Below are 19831 nucleotides of genomic sequence, written 5' to 3'. Positions count from 1 at the left end.
GAGAATTCTTAGAACCATAGTGAGATCCGTTTAAAATGATTCACCATTACACAGGCTCAGAATACTAGGTGTCAAGTAATATATCCTGAAAGAAAAAAGCTACATACGAGAAAATAGAGTAGTTGTAATTTCTAACTCCCAAAACAATTGTTGAGAATGGTTTTCATAGATTCATAACCATGGAAGAGTTTAATCAAAGTTGATTACAAAACTGTTAGCCAAAAAGAGAAGGTACTCTTACACATTTTGTGGGACCTGCACATCAGAGTCCCTGATGCATCAACAAGCAGTATTTCAACCTTAGAATAAGCTGAAAATAGCTATATTTAATATATTAAATAGTTATTAAAGATTATTATACTATGGTTACCCCTAAGAAGGAAGGACAAATTAACAAGTTATTAGGTTGGTGCAAAAGTAATTGTGGTTTTGGCCACTGTATGATGAGTAAAAGGTTTTTGTCAACTTACTTAAAAGGCTTTTAAACTGGCCATCGAAATAAATGGAGTCAATGAAATAAATGAAAAATAAACCTCTAAAAATGAATGTTCACTGCCAAGCACCTTCTTCTTTTTTTTTTTTCTTTTTTTGTGAAAGCAAGTTTATTAAGAAAGTAAAAGAATAAAGAATGGCTATTCCATAGACAGAGTAGCCCAGGCACCTTCTTGACCAATTCCCACCACTCTGTTCATATCCACTATCCAGTTAACCTGGTTGCTCACTGATTAGGGTTCACTTACAAGTATTTTATACATATATTTTAAGGCATTGTTATTTATATCTAGATACTACACAAAACTTTTATTATTATCAAAACCACCACATACTTACTGGGCTTTTTGTGGGAATATTCACATTTCTTTACTGAATCTGTTTGTAGAAGGGAATCACATCCAGTCTGGTTTTAGAAGTACGGCTTTGATGTCATTAGAGGGAAAGGCTTTGGCATCTGTCCTGAGCTCAGCCCAGAAAGCAAAGTAATATACCAAAATGAACAGAGATCCCACGTTCACTCATTCAACAAATATTTTTCTCTGTTTATGAATGAGACAATGGGTAAAAAATGAAAGAATGAATCAGACACAGTTCCCACTCTCTAGAAGACCAAGTGCAGTTGAAACATGCAAGCAAATGAGCAACTATTACATAAGTGCATAGATAGGTCCTGGGTGTAGGATTTTATGAAAACATGTTAAAAGGGATGCATCCCAGGCTGGGTGGCAGGGAAGAAGTCCAGGAGCTGGACATATCTCAGCTGAATCCTGAAGAATAATTAAAAGTTAACCAAACCAAAGTGGACAGAAGGAGGGATGGGAGGACAATCTAAACAGAGGAAAGGACCTGCCTCAAGATGCCAAGGAGACAGCATGGGCCTTTCCAAGCAGATGCAAGGGTTGAGGAAGTTAGGAGATTGAGCAACAAAGACATGGATGTGGAAGGGTACACTGGTTCCATTCTTTCGTGCTACCCAAGCATCCTCTCAATAAGCTCGCCTCCCACTGCACCTACTCTTAAATGAATTTGTTTGACCTGTGGTATTTCATTTGCAATCACAAGAGACTGGACTAACACAATGTGCTCAGTCAATATTTACAACTCGAACTAAATGGACCTGGAACTTCCGGGAAGGTAGAAGAAGGCACAGAAGTAGTCATCAGTTTAGGGCTGTGAGGTAAGAGAAGGAAGCTACAGTTGAGTTGAGGAGGCTTTGCCTGGCCATCAAAAAAATATATATACATATATAGATATACATATAGTGATATGTCATATATATATAGATATATATATAGTGATACGTCATATATAGATATATATAGTGATACGTCATATATAGAGATATATATAGTGATACGTCATATATATAGATATATATGATATGTCATATATATATAGATATATATATGATATGTCATATGTATATAGATATATATATGATATGTCATATGTATATAGATATATATATGATATGTCATATGTATATAGATATATATGATATGTCATATATATAGATATATATATGATATGTCATATATAGATATATATATGTCATATATAGATATATATATGATATGTCATATATAGATATATATATGTCATATATATATATATAGATAGATAGATATAGATATAGATATATATAGAGAGAGAAAGTGATATGTCATTTCCCATGCAACAGTTTGTTCATTGAAGGAAGATTTTTTAAAAGGAAAAACAATCAAATGTGCACAAAACACCCCTACAGCTTATAACTGCCAATATGATTCAGAGGTGCTTAAAATTCTCAAAATTTCCCTCCACACTATGAGTGACCCCACATTCCCTGTTATTTTTTTTAAAGTCAGCAGAGGCCAGGTGTGGTGGCTCATGCCTGTAATCCCAACACTCTGGGAGGCCGAGGTGGGTGGATCACCTGAGGTCAGGAGTTTGAGACCAACCTAGCCAACATGGCAAAACCCCATCTCTACTAAAAATACAAAAAATTAGCTGGGCATGGTGGGTGCCTGTAATCTCAGCAACCTGCAAGGCTGAGGCAGGAGAATCGCTTGAACCCGGGAGGCGGAGGTTGCAGTGAGCCAAGATCACACCATTGCACTCCAGCCTGGGCAACAAGAGCAAAACTGCATCTCAAAAAAAAAAAAAAAAAGCCAGCAGAATATTCACTTTGTTATTCTGTAATTATAAACATTCATATCCGTACCATATACCTTTCAGTAGGTTTCTGCAAACAAACTGAATGCCATTGAAATCCATTTCTAAAATAGAGGAAAAGATTTGCCTAAATTAGAAGTGTTTTAGTAGCCCTGCTGTTGACTGCCTAGCAACAAAAGCATAAAGCAATGGAGAGGAAAGATTTTCTGCTGAAAAATCACTGATCCACTGGAGGCAAAAGACTCAAGATTTAATCAATAAGTGAAAAAAAATTGAGTTTTTTTAAAAGAGATAAAAATAAAGATTCCATTCATTTGTTTTTAATTAAGATTATATATCAATAATAATTAAAATGTATTTCCCTGGTATATCCATGTATAGGAAGGTGGCAGAGTTGAAAGACATAACGGTAGGCATTAAAATAAATGGAGATACAAACAGAAAACAGAGAAGCAGAAACAGAAACACCTAGAGAGTGGGAGATGCCCATTTAATAACCTATTCACTTATAATCTTATTAAACATCTGGCAAAAATCATTCAGACATGGCATGTGGCAATTCTGGACATAATGTCAACACTTGGTACTTGCTATTTCAACCTATGTATTTATATATTTAAGGATTATAACAAAGCATTTCCACAGATTAGAAAAGTTAATTTTCATTTCAGCTCCATGAGATCAATATTATTCGCCTTGTCTTGCGGCTGGAGGCTGAGCAAAGACCGGAATGCCAGTCAACCTGCCCCCAAGCTCATGCTTTTAGCATCACAGTGGACACATGGGAATATTACTGAAAAGCCTCCAGCAAAAAAAGCACAAAAGGAAACTACAGTAGCCTTTCATTAGAAAAGGAGAGGAAGCTCTAAATAAATGATACTATAAGATAGATTTTTTTTAACATTGTACTTATTTTTATCTCTGTCTTTTCTAGATAAGTCCCCTGTGAGCTTGTCATTTGTGTGTGAAGCACTAGAATGGAAAGGAAGGAAGCCACCCTGAGAAGGGGGAGAATCTAGTTTAAAAATTCTTCTATTAAATTAGGAAGGCTGCAAACTATAGCCCAAACTGCCCTAAAACCAAGAAATATCTTGCCTAGTTTCATCAAAGTCATTAGCAATTATTTTTGAAACATATGAGGGCCTGATAAAGTGCCTAAAAATTGGACCAGGAAACTGTGAGGTATGTGCGTTGAGACATAAAATGGATATTCCTGATATTCTTTTTTTTTTTTTTTTTTTTTTTTTGAGGCAGAATCTCGCTCTGTTGCCTAGGCTGGAGTGCAGTGGCACAATCTTGGCTCACTGCAACCTCTGCCCCCTGGGTTCAAGTGATTCTCCTGCATCAGCCTCCCAAGTAGCTGAGATTGCAGGCACCTGCCACCACACCTGGCTAATTTTTGTATTTTTGGCAGAGACGGGGGTTCACCATGTTGGCCAGGCTGCTCTCAAACTCCTGACCTCAGGTGATCTGCCCACTTCGGCCTCCCAAAGTGTTGGGATTACAGGTGTGAGCCACCCGCCCAGCCAGATATTCCTGATATTCTATAGACACATCAAGGTCACCTCCATACTTGCTGGGGCTAGGCAAAACAAATGTTAAAAACCAACATGTAACAACTAATCTAGCTTTGTGAAAATAAACTATAATAGTTTACTAATGCACTATTTCAACAAATCAGAGGGCTTTTCATCGGACCTGACTGGGCACCTCTAACAGGTCACACTGCTCAAAGAATGTTACCTCAGTTATTGGAGGGCAGCCTCAGGGAATGCATCATGTAGAGTTCTGAAGATGCTGAACCTTCACCTGGCATAGTCTTCTCATTTAATTAATCAGTAAATGTGAAGCAATTAAGTGTGGCACTGAGAAGAAACTAAGTAGGCAGGGTAGGTACATGGACTGAAAATTAAATTACCTCTATGGATCACAGAAAAGCATAGGTAAGAGGATAATACAGCAGGTTCAACTGTGGGGAGTGAAGAATCACCCCAGTGAGCAGGGAATTCACACCAGAAGGCTTACTCAGGAATCACGTGGCATGCCCCTACGAAGCCATGTCTGTAAGGAGCTAGCCACGTTCTGGCTCTCACGACAGTAATAGCCTGCCACTATCTTCTTCAGAGTATGAGCAACCCCCATATTACACTCCTGGAAGAGGCCTCTGTAAAGTAGAGCAGGCATATAACCCTGTGTGTTCGCCTCCTTATGTATATTCCACCTTGCACAGGAAAGCCTTCGAATGAAGGAGGTAAGGCAGCATTAATGCCTTGGAGGTACTGACTAGATAGAACTGAATAAGCAGCATGATGAAGTCCACAGCATCCAAAAATATGGGTGTGCTTTGTGCCATGTTCCTTTTAATGCTTTGTTAAAATATGACATGCAAAATGGAAAAAAAAAATAAAAGTTATAAGACAATAATCAGCAATAATTCAAAGGGTTAAAAAAGAGTACCTGGGAGAAAAGTTTAGAGAAACTAAGTTATTTAGGCTGAAAAAAGAAAACAAACAAAAAAACAATGGAAGGGACTTTATATAAAAGCATTATGCCTAGGAAAGAGACCAGGAATAGGAGACCCAGTCGCCAAACATGAGACCAACAATTGTGTTGTGATGGCCCTGAGAGAGTCCCACGCTCTTGCAGAGCTTTAGTTTCCTATCTGTTTCTCAGAACTGCTCTAAGGCTGAGATGAAATGTGCATTGTCTCTTAACATCAGTCTATGGTCGCCGAGTGCCTACCCTGGGCCAGATTCTGGGGACACAGCAGCTTACAGAGCACTGCCCCTGACCACAAGAGGCTCACAATCCAATGGGTAAGAGGAGCAAGTCATCGGATATGCAAATGGGAAAGGACACATGAGGAAATTATAAGGGACAGGGCATCAAAAGGAATGGAAGATCAAGAAAAATTTCTGCCAAGAAAAAGCATCTCATCTGAGACTTGTAGGCTGATAGGAAGTTAACCAGGTAAAGTTACTGGTGGCTGCAGAGACTCGGGAACAGTGAGGGGTAGAGCAGTAGGCCATTCCATGCAGAGCACCACAGCCATGGGGCCTGAGGGCGAATGCCCAGGGAAGGAAAGCGAAGGGCAGTTGAGGCACTGGTGGGGAATTAGATATGTGAAATTACTATCTAAAGTGCCTGTATACAAATACATGGAATATTGATTGACTAGTAGTGAATGGCTAGTCTCAGTTTCCACTATGATGAGACAAATTAACATGGATCCAAATAGTACTTCTAAAAATTAGGACAGCTGTGTGTCTTCTCCAAAACTACCAAAATGATTTTTGGAGGACTTTGCTCTAACAAGTTTATGCAATGCCTAGATGGACAATGCTGCCCAACTAAAAAGATAAAGAATAAGGGGCTTTGGTTTACTTACTTTCTTGGTAAATCAATGCGGGTGAAAATCTCTTTACAAAAAGTATTCATGTACATTTGAGATTGTTTCATTGTCTATAAAATTTAAAAAGTAATACCTATCTTGCATAGTTGTCACAAGAGCTAAACATAATACTGTAGATAAAGTGCCTAATACGGCAGACCTCATCAAATAATATGTATTACGACGGCTGTTTTTCTTTTGATTTTTGTTGTTGTTGTTGTTGTTGTTTTTTGAGATGGAGTCTCACTCCGCCGCCCAGGCTGGAGTACAGTGGTGCGTGCGATCTTGGCTGACCGCAACCTCCGCCTCCTGGGTTCGAGTGATTCCCCTGCCTCAGCCTCCCAAGTAGCTAGGATTACAGGCATGTGCCACTACACCCAGCTAATTTTGAGGTTTTAGTAGAGATGCGGGTTTCACCATGTTGACCAGGCTAGTCTCAAACTCCTGACCTCACTGATCCACCTGCCCCAGCCTCCCAAAGTGCTGGGATTACAGGTGTGAGCCATTGCACCCGGCCTGATTTGGCATCTTATATTACTGTAGTTGTAGAATGCAGGCGAGACTGAGCTCAATGTGTAAATGCTAACAATGGTAGTAGTAGCTGTCATATTAGCATTAACTGAGCGTCTTCTGTGTGCCAAGCACTGTGCTACAGTGTACAGCCCAGGAAGTAAAACATCCACATTGTGATTAGTCCTGTGAAATATGGATGCCCTACAAAACAAATGAAGAATCATTTCATAGAAGGGTCCTTTTATCTGGATTCTAGTTGCTTGGGGTAGTACTAAACCTGAGAGTGATTTTGAAAGCAGCCATTTTAGAAGGCAAAGAAATGTCCCTGAAGTCTAACATGTGCTCCTAAATCTCTGATTACAGCCTTGCCAGATACCGCGGGAACAATCAATTGAGCCACAGGCCATATGGGAGCCACAGGCCATATGGGAACCACCTGCGATCCTGTTTATTCCTTTTCTTCAAGTCTTTTTATGGTTATAACATAAGCCATGTTAAAGCCTAAACCATAACCTAAGCATGCTGGTTAGCAATGTTTTCATTGGAAGGGATGAATATTCAAGGCCACAGTACCTTCCAGGCCCGAAGACTGGGCTATCAGGGTGGATTAAGAAATTGTCAATTTCATGCAAAGCAACATTTCTGATTTAGTTACTGAAAATGTGCTTTTCTATAGAAAGCACGTTACGAGATAAGTTAGTCTAGCAGGGACTTCGCCTCAGACTGTTTTCTCAGACCTCCAAAGTGAGGTAGGGAACACAATGGAATAGTTTAATCTATCATTTGTATTTTTCCATGTGATAATAGAGAATATTATCTTCTCTCATTTCATTGTTCTTTCAACCTTACTAACTTCTCTCTTCCTTCCTGTCAGCATCTATTAAGTAAGCCTGCAACTTTACTTCTGCCCTTCCTCATTTACCAAAGGACAAGGGAATGAAAAATGGAAGCTCTAATGGCTTAGTTTACACTCCTGCTAATTTCAAGCAGATTTCCAGATTGCACAGCTTTTAAAATGAAAGAACTTTTCCTCAGAATGACCCTGTGACAGACAAACGCTGAAGTGACTCCAACGATCCCTGCTCTGCTGGTATTCATAACTTCTTTTTTTTTTTTTTTGCTGGTATTCATAACTTTTTTTTTTTTTGAGACAGAGTCTCGCTCTGTCACCCAGGATGGAGTGCAGTGGTGCGATCTCGGCTCACTGCAAGCTCCGCCTCCTGGGTTCACGCCATTCCCCTGCCTCAGCCTCCCGAGCAGCTGGGATTACAGGCGCCCGGTTATTCATAACTTTATTTGACCCCTTTCCCTTGAATGTGGGTGGGACATGGAGTACGGGACTTGCTTCTAACAAACAGCTATGTAAGATTCTATGTTGGTGGCAGACAGACAGATCCTCCTTACCGGCTTAATGAAGTGGCCACGTGGACAAGCCCATGTGGCAATGGACCGCAGGCAGCCTCTACAACAGCCAGTCAGAAACTCAAGCCCTCAGTGCTACAGCAATGATTACTGCCAACAGCCTGAGACTGGAAGCAGATTCTCCCCTGACTGAACTTGCAATTGAGATAGCAGCCTGGTCAACACCTTGATTATAGCCTTGTGAGGCCCAGAGCAAAAGACCCATCTAAGCCATGGCTGGACTCCTGACACAGAAACTGAGAGATAAGAAGTGTGTGTTAAACTGCTACATTTATGGAAATTTGTTAGGCAGCAATATAAAACTGATACCATCACCAACATGATAATTCATGAAAATAAAAATCAACATTGACATCTGATAATGCTGGCTAATTGCAGTGTGCTAAGATACACCAACTCTATGTGCCCCGAGCGTTTCTTTCCCGATTGTTCATAAGTAAAATACAAGTTCTCCCTCTGCTACCATGACATGCTGTTTCACATGCTGGCATGTAACTGTCTTTGCAAATGTGCTAATACTAAAGTAGATGCTGAGAGGAGCTGTTTTTTTAATATGGAAATAAAATACCTTCATTTCACCCAGTAAGTGGTTTTTTTTCTAGTCATATTTTAAATATGCAATATTTGCATGTTTTTAAAAAATCCGTTTTACATCAAGGCAGAGCATCAGTTCAATCAAGGATTAAAAGCACAGCACGAGCACTTCTTTTCCTCATTTCTTGCTTCTGCTGCCTCTCTCCTTGCCCTTGGCCCTGGTCTCCTTGGGCTCTGATAAGGTCTTGAGGTTTTATGCACCACAATCCCCTTGATAAATCCTGTGTCATTTATTCTTGAGGAAAAGACATGGAAGTATATTTTTAGACCCATTCCTATGGCAAGAAACCCTCATAAATCATTCTGTCTACTCTTCCCTCCACTCCTGATGTTGCCTAGGCAACTTTACAGGTACACTGTTTCTGCTGTACTGAGCATCTGACTCTGCTGAGGAGTGGAGCTGAGCACATTCTTTTCTCAGTTGTGATCTGGGAAATTATACTGGCGCATACTGTATTGGTGGGAACAATGCAGTGTTCAGTCTTCATGGCACCTTCTCCCTTGCTGGAGGGAGGCCATCTGTCAACCTTTCCTGATATCATGAAGGACCATCCAACGCCCAGTCACACACAAATCTTAATAACCCTCAAGGACAAGTGGAGCAAAATGTCAGATGATCTGTTCCCTTTTAGTTACAGGAACCTCAATAATGAAGATCTCTACCCTGGTCAAGTACAGAGGAAAGACCTAAATAAGTCTTATTATATTTTTAATTATTTAAAATATGCTTTCATTTATGGTTGAAGACTATTTTACGAGTTTGTCTGTTTCTCATAAACTATTCAATACCAGGAAGAAAAAATAAAAGTCTATTTGTACACAAAGCAAACCTTCCACATAGTTACACTGAATAGAAATAGAAACTTTGCTAAGACAAGGTGTTCCAGGCTCTGGGAACCTCTTCCCTACAAGCACACACACTGTGTCTCAATCCTCCAGCAGCCAACACAGAGCACCCAACACAGAGCCTGGTCCACACAGTACTCAATGTTTGATAAATGCTAAATGACTACAAGGGGCAGAGTTCTAGGTAGGAAAGTTATAACAACCATTTCCCAGGACTTCTGATAATAACCTTCATAAGAAAATATAAATCTGACAAAACTAGAAGTCTTTGATGGCTGGGACTTTGCCGTGTGTGTGTGTGTGTGTGTGTGTGTGTGTGTGTATGTTTCTATCCCTAGACTACCTGTACAGTCTGAAGTCCATATTAGGAAGACTCAATGACTACTACACATTAATAAATCAAGATGGTTCCAGATATACTTATGTTATCCTCATATAGCAAGACCATGGCTATGTAGAACCCTCAGAAATTAGTCATGTGGGATAGTTAAGGTTTTATCCTATTAAACCAGACACTTTGAAAAACAATTTCACAAGGGAATCTTTCCAAAATAAATTAAATACTTGACTTCACCCTTAAAAAGAATGGCCAGAACATATTTCAGTCTTTGATTGGTAACTCTAAGTCATCAAAATGAATGTAAACTACAGTACTGTGTTAGCATGCAAGAAAGTTTTTTAAAAAACTGTTGAGGCCGGGCACGGTGGCTCATGCCTGTAATCCCAGCACTTTGGGAGGCCGAGGCGGGCGGATCACAAGGTCAGGAGTTCAAGACCAGCCTGGCCAATATGGTGAAACCCCGTCTCTACTAAAACTACAAAAACTAGCCGGGCGTGGTGGTGGGTGCCTGTAGTCCCAGCTACTCGGGAGGCTGAGGCAGGAGAATTGCTTGAACCCAAGAGGCGGAGGTTGCAGTGAGCCAAGATCACACCATTGCACTCCAGCCTGGGCAACAGAGTGAGATTCCATCTCAAAAAAAAAAAAAAAAAAAAAAACTGTTGAAGTACTCTAGGTTATTGCCTCCAAAAGTAAGTAATACCGCACAGGTTTTTTTTTGTTTTAAGTCTTCTTCATGTTATTTTTGTCACCTGACACACTATCAGATATTAACTATTATTATTTGTTGTTGACCTGCTTCAAACTGCCTTTTCTCCTCAATGTGCTACTTAAAAATCTGTTGTGATTTCAAAGGTGCATGACCAGCTTCGGTCATTCAATAGATATTCATATTCAACGTGTGGCCAGGTACTATGTAAAACACTGGTGATACAAAGATATATGATATATACATAGTTCTTATCCTCAAGGAGCTCTGGGTTTTGTGGGAGAAGCAGACATGGAGACAAATTGGCAGGCAATTATAATTCTGGTGTTGCTGGAAATACAGAGCTAGTACACTTAACTCAGCCATGGGCTGGATGGAGTGAATGACAGAATGTGCATAAAGGAACGCTTCCTTGAGAAGGCCGCTAAGTACAGCCCTAAAAGATGTGCACTGGAACTATGTAAAATAACAGCTGTGTTTGAGAGCCAAAGGTAAGGCCTTCCCTTGGTAATTATTTTATGCTTATCTGTATATACTATACGCACTGGCCTTTTTTTCTTACTTAGAGCTTGGTGCTCTGGGGAATTGAAATGTTTGGATTGCTGAGTTCTTGCAAGGTGCAGTGTCACTGTAGAGAGCTATTACATGCTCTTATGGAGTGGCTGGAGTGAGTGGTATAAAAGGACACTCCCATTTGTTCTTGTGTTCACACTGGAGTACTCCAGAAGGCTCTTCACAGCATCAGCCATGCAAAATGTGCTAGGACTTTTCCATTATCTTGAGGAGAATTTGTTCACTAGCTTCTCATTTACTCTTCCTATACTGGAAGTTATACCGAAAAATATTACAGAATATTACTTTAATAGTAAGATTTGGAATATTACATGCTACAAAGCTGAATACAGCAATTTGTTACTTAATGTGCTGGAACCTAATAAAAGGGTTCAAAATGCTCACAATAATCAACTGTTTGAACAGATAATTGTTAAATCTAAAATGCATGGAAATAACTAAGAAATGTAAGAAGAATATTAACAAGCATAATGGAATAACATCTATATTCTAAAACATCTTTCATATATGCTCTACATTTATTAATATCTAAAATATATTTAGCTTATAAAAAATATCATACACTGAACTAGACACTGGGGGCAGAAAATAGCATGATAATGAGACTGACCCTACCCTTGAGAAGGGACAATGAGATGGCTACACAAATAACACAGAATATGAAACATCTCAGAAGAGAAGCACAGATAAAATCTAGAGGAAGTAAACATTACTTCCAGCTAGGAGGGTTAGAGAAGGTTAATGAATGGGATGTCCTTCCTTCTGGGCTTGGAAAGAAGGATAAGCTTTGAATATGAGATTAGAGAGGAAAGAAGAGAGAGTATGGACTCTAGGTAGATATCACAGCATACACGAAGGAATTGGATTGGAAAACAGGGCGGATGAGAAGCAGTGGGAGAGAATGCTGGCTCAAATGCCAAGCCAAGAAAAGTGGACTTTATATAGCAGGCAGAAAGAAGATACCATTCATAACCAGAGATGTGACAAAGACAGATACATCTGGTAGTAATGGGGTAGAGTGTGTAAAATGTGCAGCTTCGGGAATTATTTCAGAGGGGAGCGCCTGTAATACCACCCGAGAGGGGAGTTGGGCATATCAGATGTTGCAGAGTTAAATTCAACAGGATGTGGCTTTCCCAGTGTGACATAAAGGGCAAGAGTCTGGGCATGTTGGTGAAGTGGGGCCAAAGTCAAATTTGAAGTGATTAAAGACAGTAAATAGTAAGGAAATTAAGGCAGCCAGCTCAGTTACTTCTACAGGCAGTCTGGCAGTAAAGAGAAGAGCATTTATCATTAAGTGTGACTTAAGTTAAAGGTAAATGGCATTGAATGAGTTAGTAAGTAAATTATGAATAAAACTCAAACCTTTTTTCTGCTGCAAGAACAATCAGCCCTTCTATGAAGTATAATACTGGTTCATTCTTACACCAAACTTTTAAAGATGTATGTATGGTTAATCATTATGAATGTGTCTTCTTTCTCTGAGATTCTTTTTTATATATGCCTTTAAGAAAAATTAAAACACAGAGAACTTTAACTGGCATGATTTTGAACCTGACAACTACATACATATGTATATTCCTGTTTTATCAGCCGAGATTACACGACAAAACAAAAGTAAATCTATTTTCTATTCTATTTATTCTGATTTTTACACTTTCTATTAATCTACTTGCTTTGTTTTGAAATCCTCTACTAACTGAAAACTAAATAGTTTGCCTCAAAGGAAGATAATATATTGGGTCAGAGAAGCAGCTACAGGCCATGGGGTAGTAAAATTCAAATCTGATCCTAAGTTAGGTTTTTCTTTTCATTATATTCTCTAACAGTTCAATGACTAATGTACTTCTCTTCTGAGGAAAAGCTGCCGCACAGAAGAAGGCCTGCTGCAAGCTGCATTAAGAAGGCCGTCTTCCCCTGGGTGAGGGTGTGTAACCCACAGAGATAAGAAGCCACAGGGGAAACCACTACACAAGCCACTATTTTAGTATTCAGCTGCTCCAACTGCGTGGTTGTTCAAAATAAGCCCTTGGCTTTATTATTTTCAATTCCAATAACTACGTTTGGCTTTGCATTTGTACCTAAGGACCAGCTATTATTCCAGAAAGCACCTAAAATTATCTTCTTAGGTCCTGGGCTGTGAATTCCGGTTAATCACAAATGCACCTGGCTTTATGTAACGTCTACAGGTAACAGTCGGTGGAAACTGGAGCACTGATATTTTCAAATATTGGCAAGCCAGTTTAAAAAAAAATCTATTAAAAGATGCATCTAAATTCCAGGTGCTTTTTATTACCACACAAATCTCAAGCTAAATTCATCCCTAATAAAAATGTTCCTAGCCCCTGTAAATGGCATTTTCCCCTCTTAAATATCTATTCTTATTATCTCAAATAGTGTCCAAAATGGTCATCCCTCATGGTGAATAATTTATTCATCTGTAATGCAGAAGGAAAAAGAAAGAAATTTCATGTTTTTAATTAGAAATTGTCTAACGCCTACATCCTTAGAACACAGACAGTGGATCAGTAATTGGTTAAAACTCAAGATTAATGAAGCTACAGTCCTAGGTTTGAATGAGTCAGTCAACCTCACACCAAGAAATCCTGTGCCATGAACTCAGAAAGTACCTCTGGCCCAGCTATATTACAAATGAGTATTACCACTGGAAGGCCAACCATCACGTTACTATAGAAACAAACAAACCTATATCCCCAAAATGGATGGAGATTGCTTTTGCTTTTCAAAGTTGTTTTCCCAAAACATTTTTTAAAATACAGAAAATTAAAAAAAAAAAAAGAAACCATTCCTCCCTGCCCCTGCTCAAGAAACAAAAGAAAAAAGAAAAGAAAAGAAAACAAGGGGGAGAGAGGAGATAGGGAGAAGGAAGGGAGGGAGAAGGGAGGGGGAAGGGAAGAGAGGGGAGGGGAGGGAAGTTTGGTTATTTGATTACTAGCTAGGCTTAAAATTCTATGTCTATTTTCTCTAGTTTTTAAGGCTTTAATTAATTTTTTAATTTAATTTAATTACCAGTTCGTGTTGTTTGCCTTTTTTTCTATTGGAAAGGCACTAATTTATAAAAGCTCTTAGTAAGTACGTTAACCTCTTATCTGTCATAATTGATGCAAGCTTTCCCTTGAGTAGCTGGGACTACAGGCGCCCGCCACCACGCCCGGCTAATTTTTAGTAGAGACGGGGTTTCACCGTGGTCTCGATCTCCTGACCTCGGGATCCGCCCGCCTCGGCCTCCCAAAGTGCTGGGATTACAAGCGTGAGCCACCGCGCCCGGCCAAGCTTTCCCTTTTCTTTTAATTTCCTTTCTGAGTTTCATTTCCAGAATTTTAACAAAACGCTTTCTACATAAAAATCGGGAGGAAAACATTACTGGAAGAAAAACCTCTATATACAATTTGCTAGAAAGTAGAATTTACTGGAATGCCCCTTTCTATCCTCCAGCTATCTTTGATGCAAAAAGCAGAAGGGACACTTTGAGAGTATTTGATAGCATGCAGAAAAACAAAAAGAAACCACTCCATTGAATATGCAGAGTTTCACAGTGTTCTAGGCAACTGTATAGCAAATAGTCATCGCACACATGCACACAGACACTAACCATAAATATTGTTTGGTAACAGAAGGGAGAATAAGCAGAGAGGCATGCCATTACATGAGATGACATGACTACTGGTTTAAATGTCTCCCCAAAACTGGAAAACAGACAGACACAAAGCACAGAAGCCATTAAAATGAGATATTTCTCAGCTTCATCACAGGCAAAACCAGATACATAAATGATGGGAATGTAACATGAGACAGACCAACAGCTGCAGAGAAAATAAAATAAGAACCTAGCTGATGAAAAGAAATATTCAAAAAAAAATCCAACTTGCAGAGTATTGGGGAGAGTATGTTTTTAATATAAAGTCTACCTCAGTGTATTATAAAACATAACCTTTTTCTCTTCTGTCACACAGCATTAGCGACTTTTGGTGTTTTTCTCCCTTAATTTATTCTTTTTCTTGTACAGAATCAATACGTATTTGCCTCTTATTTTCCTTTTCTTAGGAACAACCACCAGGACTGATGTAAGTATTACACAGATAGACATACCAAATTACAGAGAACAGGTATCTACTGTTCTAAAAACCTGGAAAGAGAAAAAATGACAACCTAAAACTGATTTGCTCCTACCACTTTTGAGAAGAGTAAAAACATAAAATATAATTTTATTCTCGAATTAGAATAAAAAATAGAATGCTCCCTGGTTCCTGAGAAATTTTTAAAACTTTTATATAATCACAATTTGTAATGGTTGAAAATTATTATTGGTACTTGAACTTTACTTCCTCCCACAAATAATAATAAAAATGAATAATAATAATGGCAGCAAACACTCATAGAATCTTCATAAAATAACCAGCAATGGGCTAAATGCTTTACATGGTGTCTTAGTAAATTTTCACAACTTTGTGTTATTATCCTGCTCGTATCTAGAGATAAGAAAGTGAAAATTAAATCACTTAAGTCACTTGTCCAAAGTCACGCAGGTAGACAGTGACAGACCCAGGATATGAATTCAGGTACAACTGGTGCTGAAGCCTGAGTCCCTAACCATTGTTCTAAGGGCTTCTTACACTGGAAGGATCCCACAGCATTACTCACCCTGGGTTCACATAAAGCCTGTACCCAAGCATGTGTTGACAGGTGTTTCCAGTCAGATAATTTCTTTCCATCTGTGCCGCCCTCAGTGGTCCAATCTTCCTTTCTCTTACCTGGATGATCATATCCCCCCAACCTGTCTCCTAGATGCCATCTCTCAGCACTCAATCTAACCCAAACTCTACACTGCCACCTGAGTCATCTTTCTAACACATGGGAATTGATCTGCTCCAGCTTAAAGATCACTGACACAAGGCATGACTAAAACAGATGAAGAAACTAATACCTAAAGATGGTAAGTGCTATTCCCTAGGCCATTCTTCTAGGAATTGGAAAATCTGCTGGTTTCTTAGCCTGTGCCTGAACTATAATTGACTACATAGTGTCAGAGTAAAAAGTAGCATTTTTGCTACTGAATTTAGAATCTCAAACTCAAGTATTTGGATGTCTATGATATTCTACCAAATGCCTATGTCCTCTACATATATGCTCATATAATTCTTCAGCTTCCTCTTTCTCTGATGATTGTCGTTTGTTAATAAGGAGGAGATGGGAGGCGGAACCAAAGCCAGGAAATTGGCAACCACCAGCTTGCCTTACAGTGCTGCCTCCATATGCTCACAAGGAAATCTCTGCACCTGGCCTAGCTTCTGTGCTGAGCCACAAAACAAACATGAATGCTTACTTTTTTTTTCTTTCTTGAGAATTGAGAGAATATGCTTCATTACATATATTTAATAAGTCATGTTATAAAATCATATATAAAATATATATCATAACTCTATATTGTGTGCTAATTTTATATATAATAGCTTTAATCCCCTAATAGATTGAACACTACCCCATTCCTATACTTATTCTATTCCATGTTCTTATTAAAATAGCAGAGAAATGTGGCTAGGCGTGGTGGCTCCTGGCTGTAATCCCAGCAGTTTAGGAGTCTGAGGTGGGCGGATTACCAGAGGTCAGGAGTTTTGAGACCAGCCTGGCCAACATGGTGAAACCCCATACCTACTAAAAATACAAAAAAATTAGCCGGGCGTGGTGGCAGACTCCTGTAATCCCAACTACTCGGGAGGCTGAGGCAGGAGAATCACTTGAACCAGAGAGGCGGAGGTTGCAGTGAGCCAAGATTGTGCCACTGCACTCCAGCCTTGATGACAAGACCAAAACTCCGTCTCAAAAAAAAAAAAAAAAAAAAAAAAAAAAAAATATATATATATATATATACACACATATGTGTATATGTATATATAAATTAGCCGGGTGTGGTTGTGGGTGCCTGTAATCCTAGCTACTCTGGAAACTGAAGCAAGAGAATCGCTTGAAACTGGGAGGTGGAGGCTGCAGTGAGCCAAGATCGTGCCATTGCACTCCAGCCTGAGCGACAAGAGCAAAACTCCATCTCAACATAAAATAAAATAAGATAAAAAAGCAGAAAAATGGAAGGTGTTCAATAGTTGACCAGTTCCTAAACTGTGCTGAAATACATCCTGTCACTAGATATGTATGGTATTACAAACAGAGCGACTATTTAAACCAACACACCAGACCTGTCTACATCAGGGATAGGGAAAATGCAGCCTGCAGGCAAAATCCAGCCCACTGCCTGTGTTAGTAAATACATTTTATAAACACAGCCGTGCTTGTTAGTTTATGTATTGTCTATGACTGCTTTCATGCTACAACAGCTGAGTTAAATAGTGTAACAAACTGTACAGCCTGCAAAGCTGAAAATATTTACTATCTGGCTCTTTACAGAAAAGAGTTTGCTGACCCCTCGTTTACCTTAAATAAAAGCAATGCTTCTCTGGTATTTTCTACGAGAGTCCTTCTAATGGCGGAAGAAAATAAGAATATATTTCAGGGGAGTTATGAGCCCCACTTAAGAAGCAAAAGTTTAAATGACTGTTTGTCCCCTTACATCATTTGGGAAGTCAATCAGTATCCCAATAATGCTGCCATTCCTCAAAACTTTATAAAAATCCTAAATATAGCCTAGCATACCTCCTTTTCAATATTCTCAACTCTGGTAAGTATTAGTATTTCAAGGGTAGATTTTTACTTTTAGTAACATGCAAACTGTGTATAGCCCAAGCTAGTACCAGCATTAAGTAGTCAAATTGGGTATATCTGGTTTTTATCATGGATAAATTATAACTACCTATTAATGAAGTGGGTGTTTCTATATGAGCATTGAACTGGTTCAGTTATCAAGTGTGATGGTGAGATTTTGTGTGTCAACTTGGGTAGACTACTGCCCCTAGCTATTAAATCAAACACTAAGTATTGCTGTGAAGGTTATTTTGTAGATGTGACTAAAATACACAATCCATTGACTTCAAGATTATCCTAGATAATCTGGGTGGGCCTGGTTCAAGCCATTTGAAGGCCTTAACAGCAGAGCTGAGGCTTCTCTGATAAAGAAATTGGACCTGCAGACAGCCACTTCAGCTTAGACACAAGAGTTCCAGCCTGCCCTTCCTGATTAATGGCCCACCCTACCCATTTCAGACTTGCCTAGCCAGCCCCCAAAATCCTGGAAGCCAACTCATTGCCTCTCTCTCTGTCTCTCTATTTCTGTCTGTCTGTCTCAGTGTATGTGTGTGTAGCCTACTGATTCTGTTTCTCTAGTGGAACCCTGGTATATCAAGTCTAAAAATGTTTCAAAAATAATTTTAGTCATCTTTTACAATTGTCATTTTAGAGAATACCAATTCCTTGGATAAAAATAGCTAGCTAGAAATGAAACTCATTACTGTACAGTCACTCCCTATTACATCTGAATTCCTCATTTCACTCTGGCAAAACATAAATTCTAAAAGAATAAAATCACGTTAAACAAAAACTACTTTAGAGTACTGGTTTCATTTCAGGTGTCACTGAAGTCATAAAAATCATTATGTCTCAGATAAACTATGGTAGTAAAAAGATGAATGAAATGATTAAAATTTCTGATACAGGTCGTGCCAAATCACACTTAAAATAATTTCTATAAAAATTGTAAAGGAAATGATTAACACATTGAAAAAATTTAATAAATTGTGGGGAGGCATCCAAAGGTTTCCTGGATCTAAAACATCAAAAAGATGAATAATTTGACAAGCATTTAAAATTGAAGCATTCAGACCTGCCATGCATATATTATTATCCTGACCTTAAAAAAGATTAGTAAGAATGAGAAGAAGCTCGTAGGGCCATGTTAGGTACCTACTGTGAGCTCACTAAACAGTAGCTATTACAGTTTCTACATTTTAAAGTCAAAATTTTATTCTAGTCATATAACTATTGTTTTAATCAACATTTGAGGTAAACCCTTTTATATTTTCAAGTTATAATTCTTTTGCTTTTATTTGGAAATAAAATAACTAATATAATTTATTTTCTCTTCCTAGAGTGAGGTCAGCTAAAAACAAGAAAGAAATTTAAAGCATCCTGGGAAGTCATCATATCCTTTTTCTCCAAGAAAATCTAGTTTTGCTTGTTTCTGTGTATCCCACGACACCTGTGTTTGACCATGTTTTTCACTTTGGATTTTGGTATGATAAACACAGTTCCAAACAATCAGTGGATAGAAAATGCAATGACATAAATAAGGGTGGTATTAAAATGTGCACAATAGGCTTCCTCTGCACAAATATGGTGATTATTAATATATATTCAACCAAAATATTTAAGTACCTAAATGCAGAATGTTTAAGGCTATTATCTATTTAAATTAAAAGCCTGAAATTTGGAATCTTCAAATTTACTTGCTAAAGTCATTCTAAAAATCTGATGGGTTCCTTCTCATCCACTCGTCAATCCCATAAGTTCGTACATGTGAATTGAGCATATGTTTATTGTTCTTTAAAAATCACTACACATGTGGGAATTTAGGCTAAGGAGATAATAATAGGTATGTAAAAATATTTATCTTCAAGGATATTCAGCAAAAATATATCTATAAATATATTATTTGCAAAAGCCAAAAAAACTAAAAACTAAATATACAACAAGAAAAATGGTTAAATATTAACTATCTATATGATAGAATAGTATGCAGCCATTAAAAATCAAGTTATAAATGACAGGAAAGTGATCACTCCATTTTAGTTTAGAAAGCAAATTATATAAGTGTGTGTAGTTTGACATCTTT

General features: G+C 38.4%; 1 protein-coding gene across 21 annotated transcripts in view; it reads right to left on the bottom strand.

Moving 5' to 3' along the window:
• Positions 1-19831, bottom strand: part of ST7 (suppression of tumorigenicity 7) — a 280933-nt gene that overhangs the window by 128496 nt on the left and 132606 nt on the right. Inside the window, exons 2-3 of one of the 21 annotated variants that reach the window (XM_063642159.1) lie at positions 12400-12538; positions 832-1034 (exon numbers count right to left, since the gene is read on the bottom strand). The exons of 19 other annotated variants lie outside the window; for them this stretch is intronic. In XM_063642159.1, the coding sequence (XP_063498229.1) occupies position 832 (1 nt within the window). In that variant the 5' untranslated portion in view covers positions 833-1034; positions 12400-12538. Of the gene's footprint in view, positions 1-831; positions 1035-12399; positions 12539-19831 lie in introns of those variants that run through there. One more of the 21 variants, XM_063642154.1, reaches the window with a different exon arrangement.

Source organism: Symphalangus syndactylus, chromosome 6, assembly GCF_028878055.3.
Source record: "Symphalangus syndactylus isolate Jambi chromosome 6, NHGRI_mSymSyn1-v2.1_pri, whole genome shotgun sequence".
Taxonomy (NCBI): domain Eukaryota; kingdom Metazoa; phylum Chordata; class Mammalia; order Primates; family Hylobatidae; genus Symphalangus; species Symphalangus syndactylus.
This window is presented reverse-complemented; position numbering and strand designations above follow the sequence as displayed.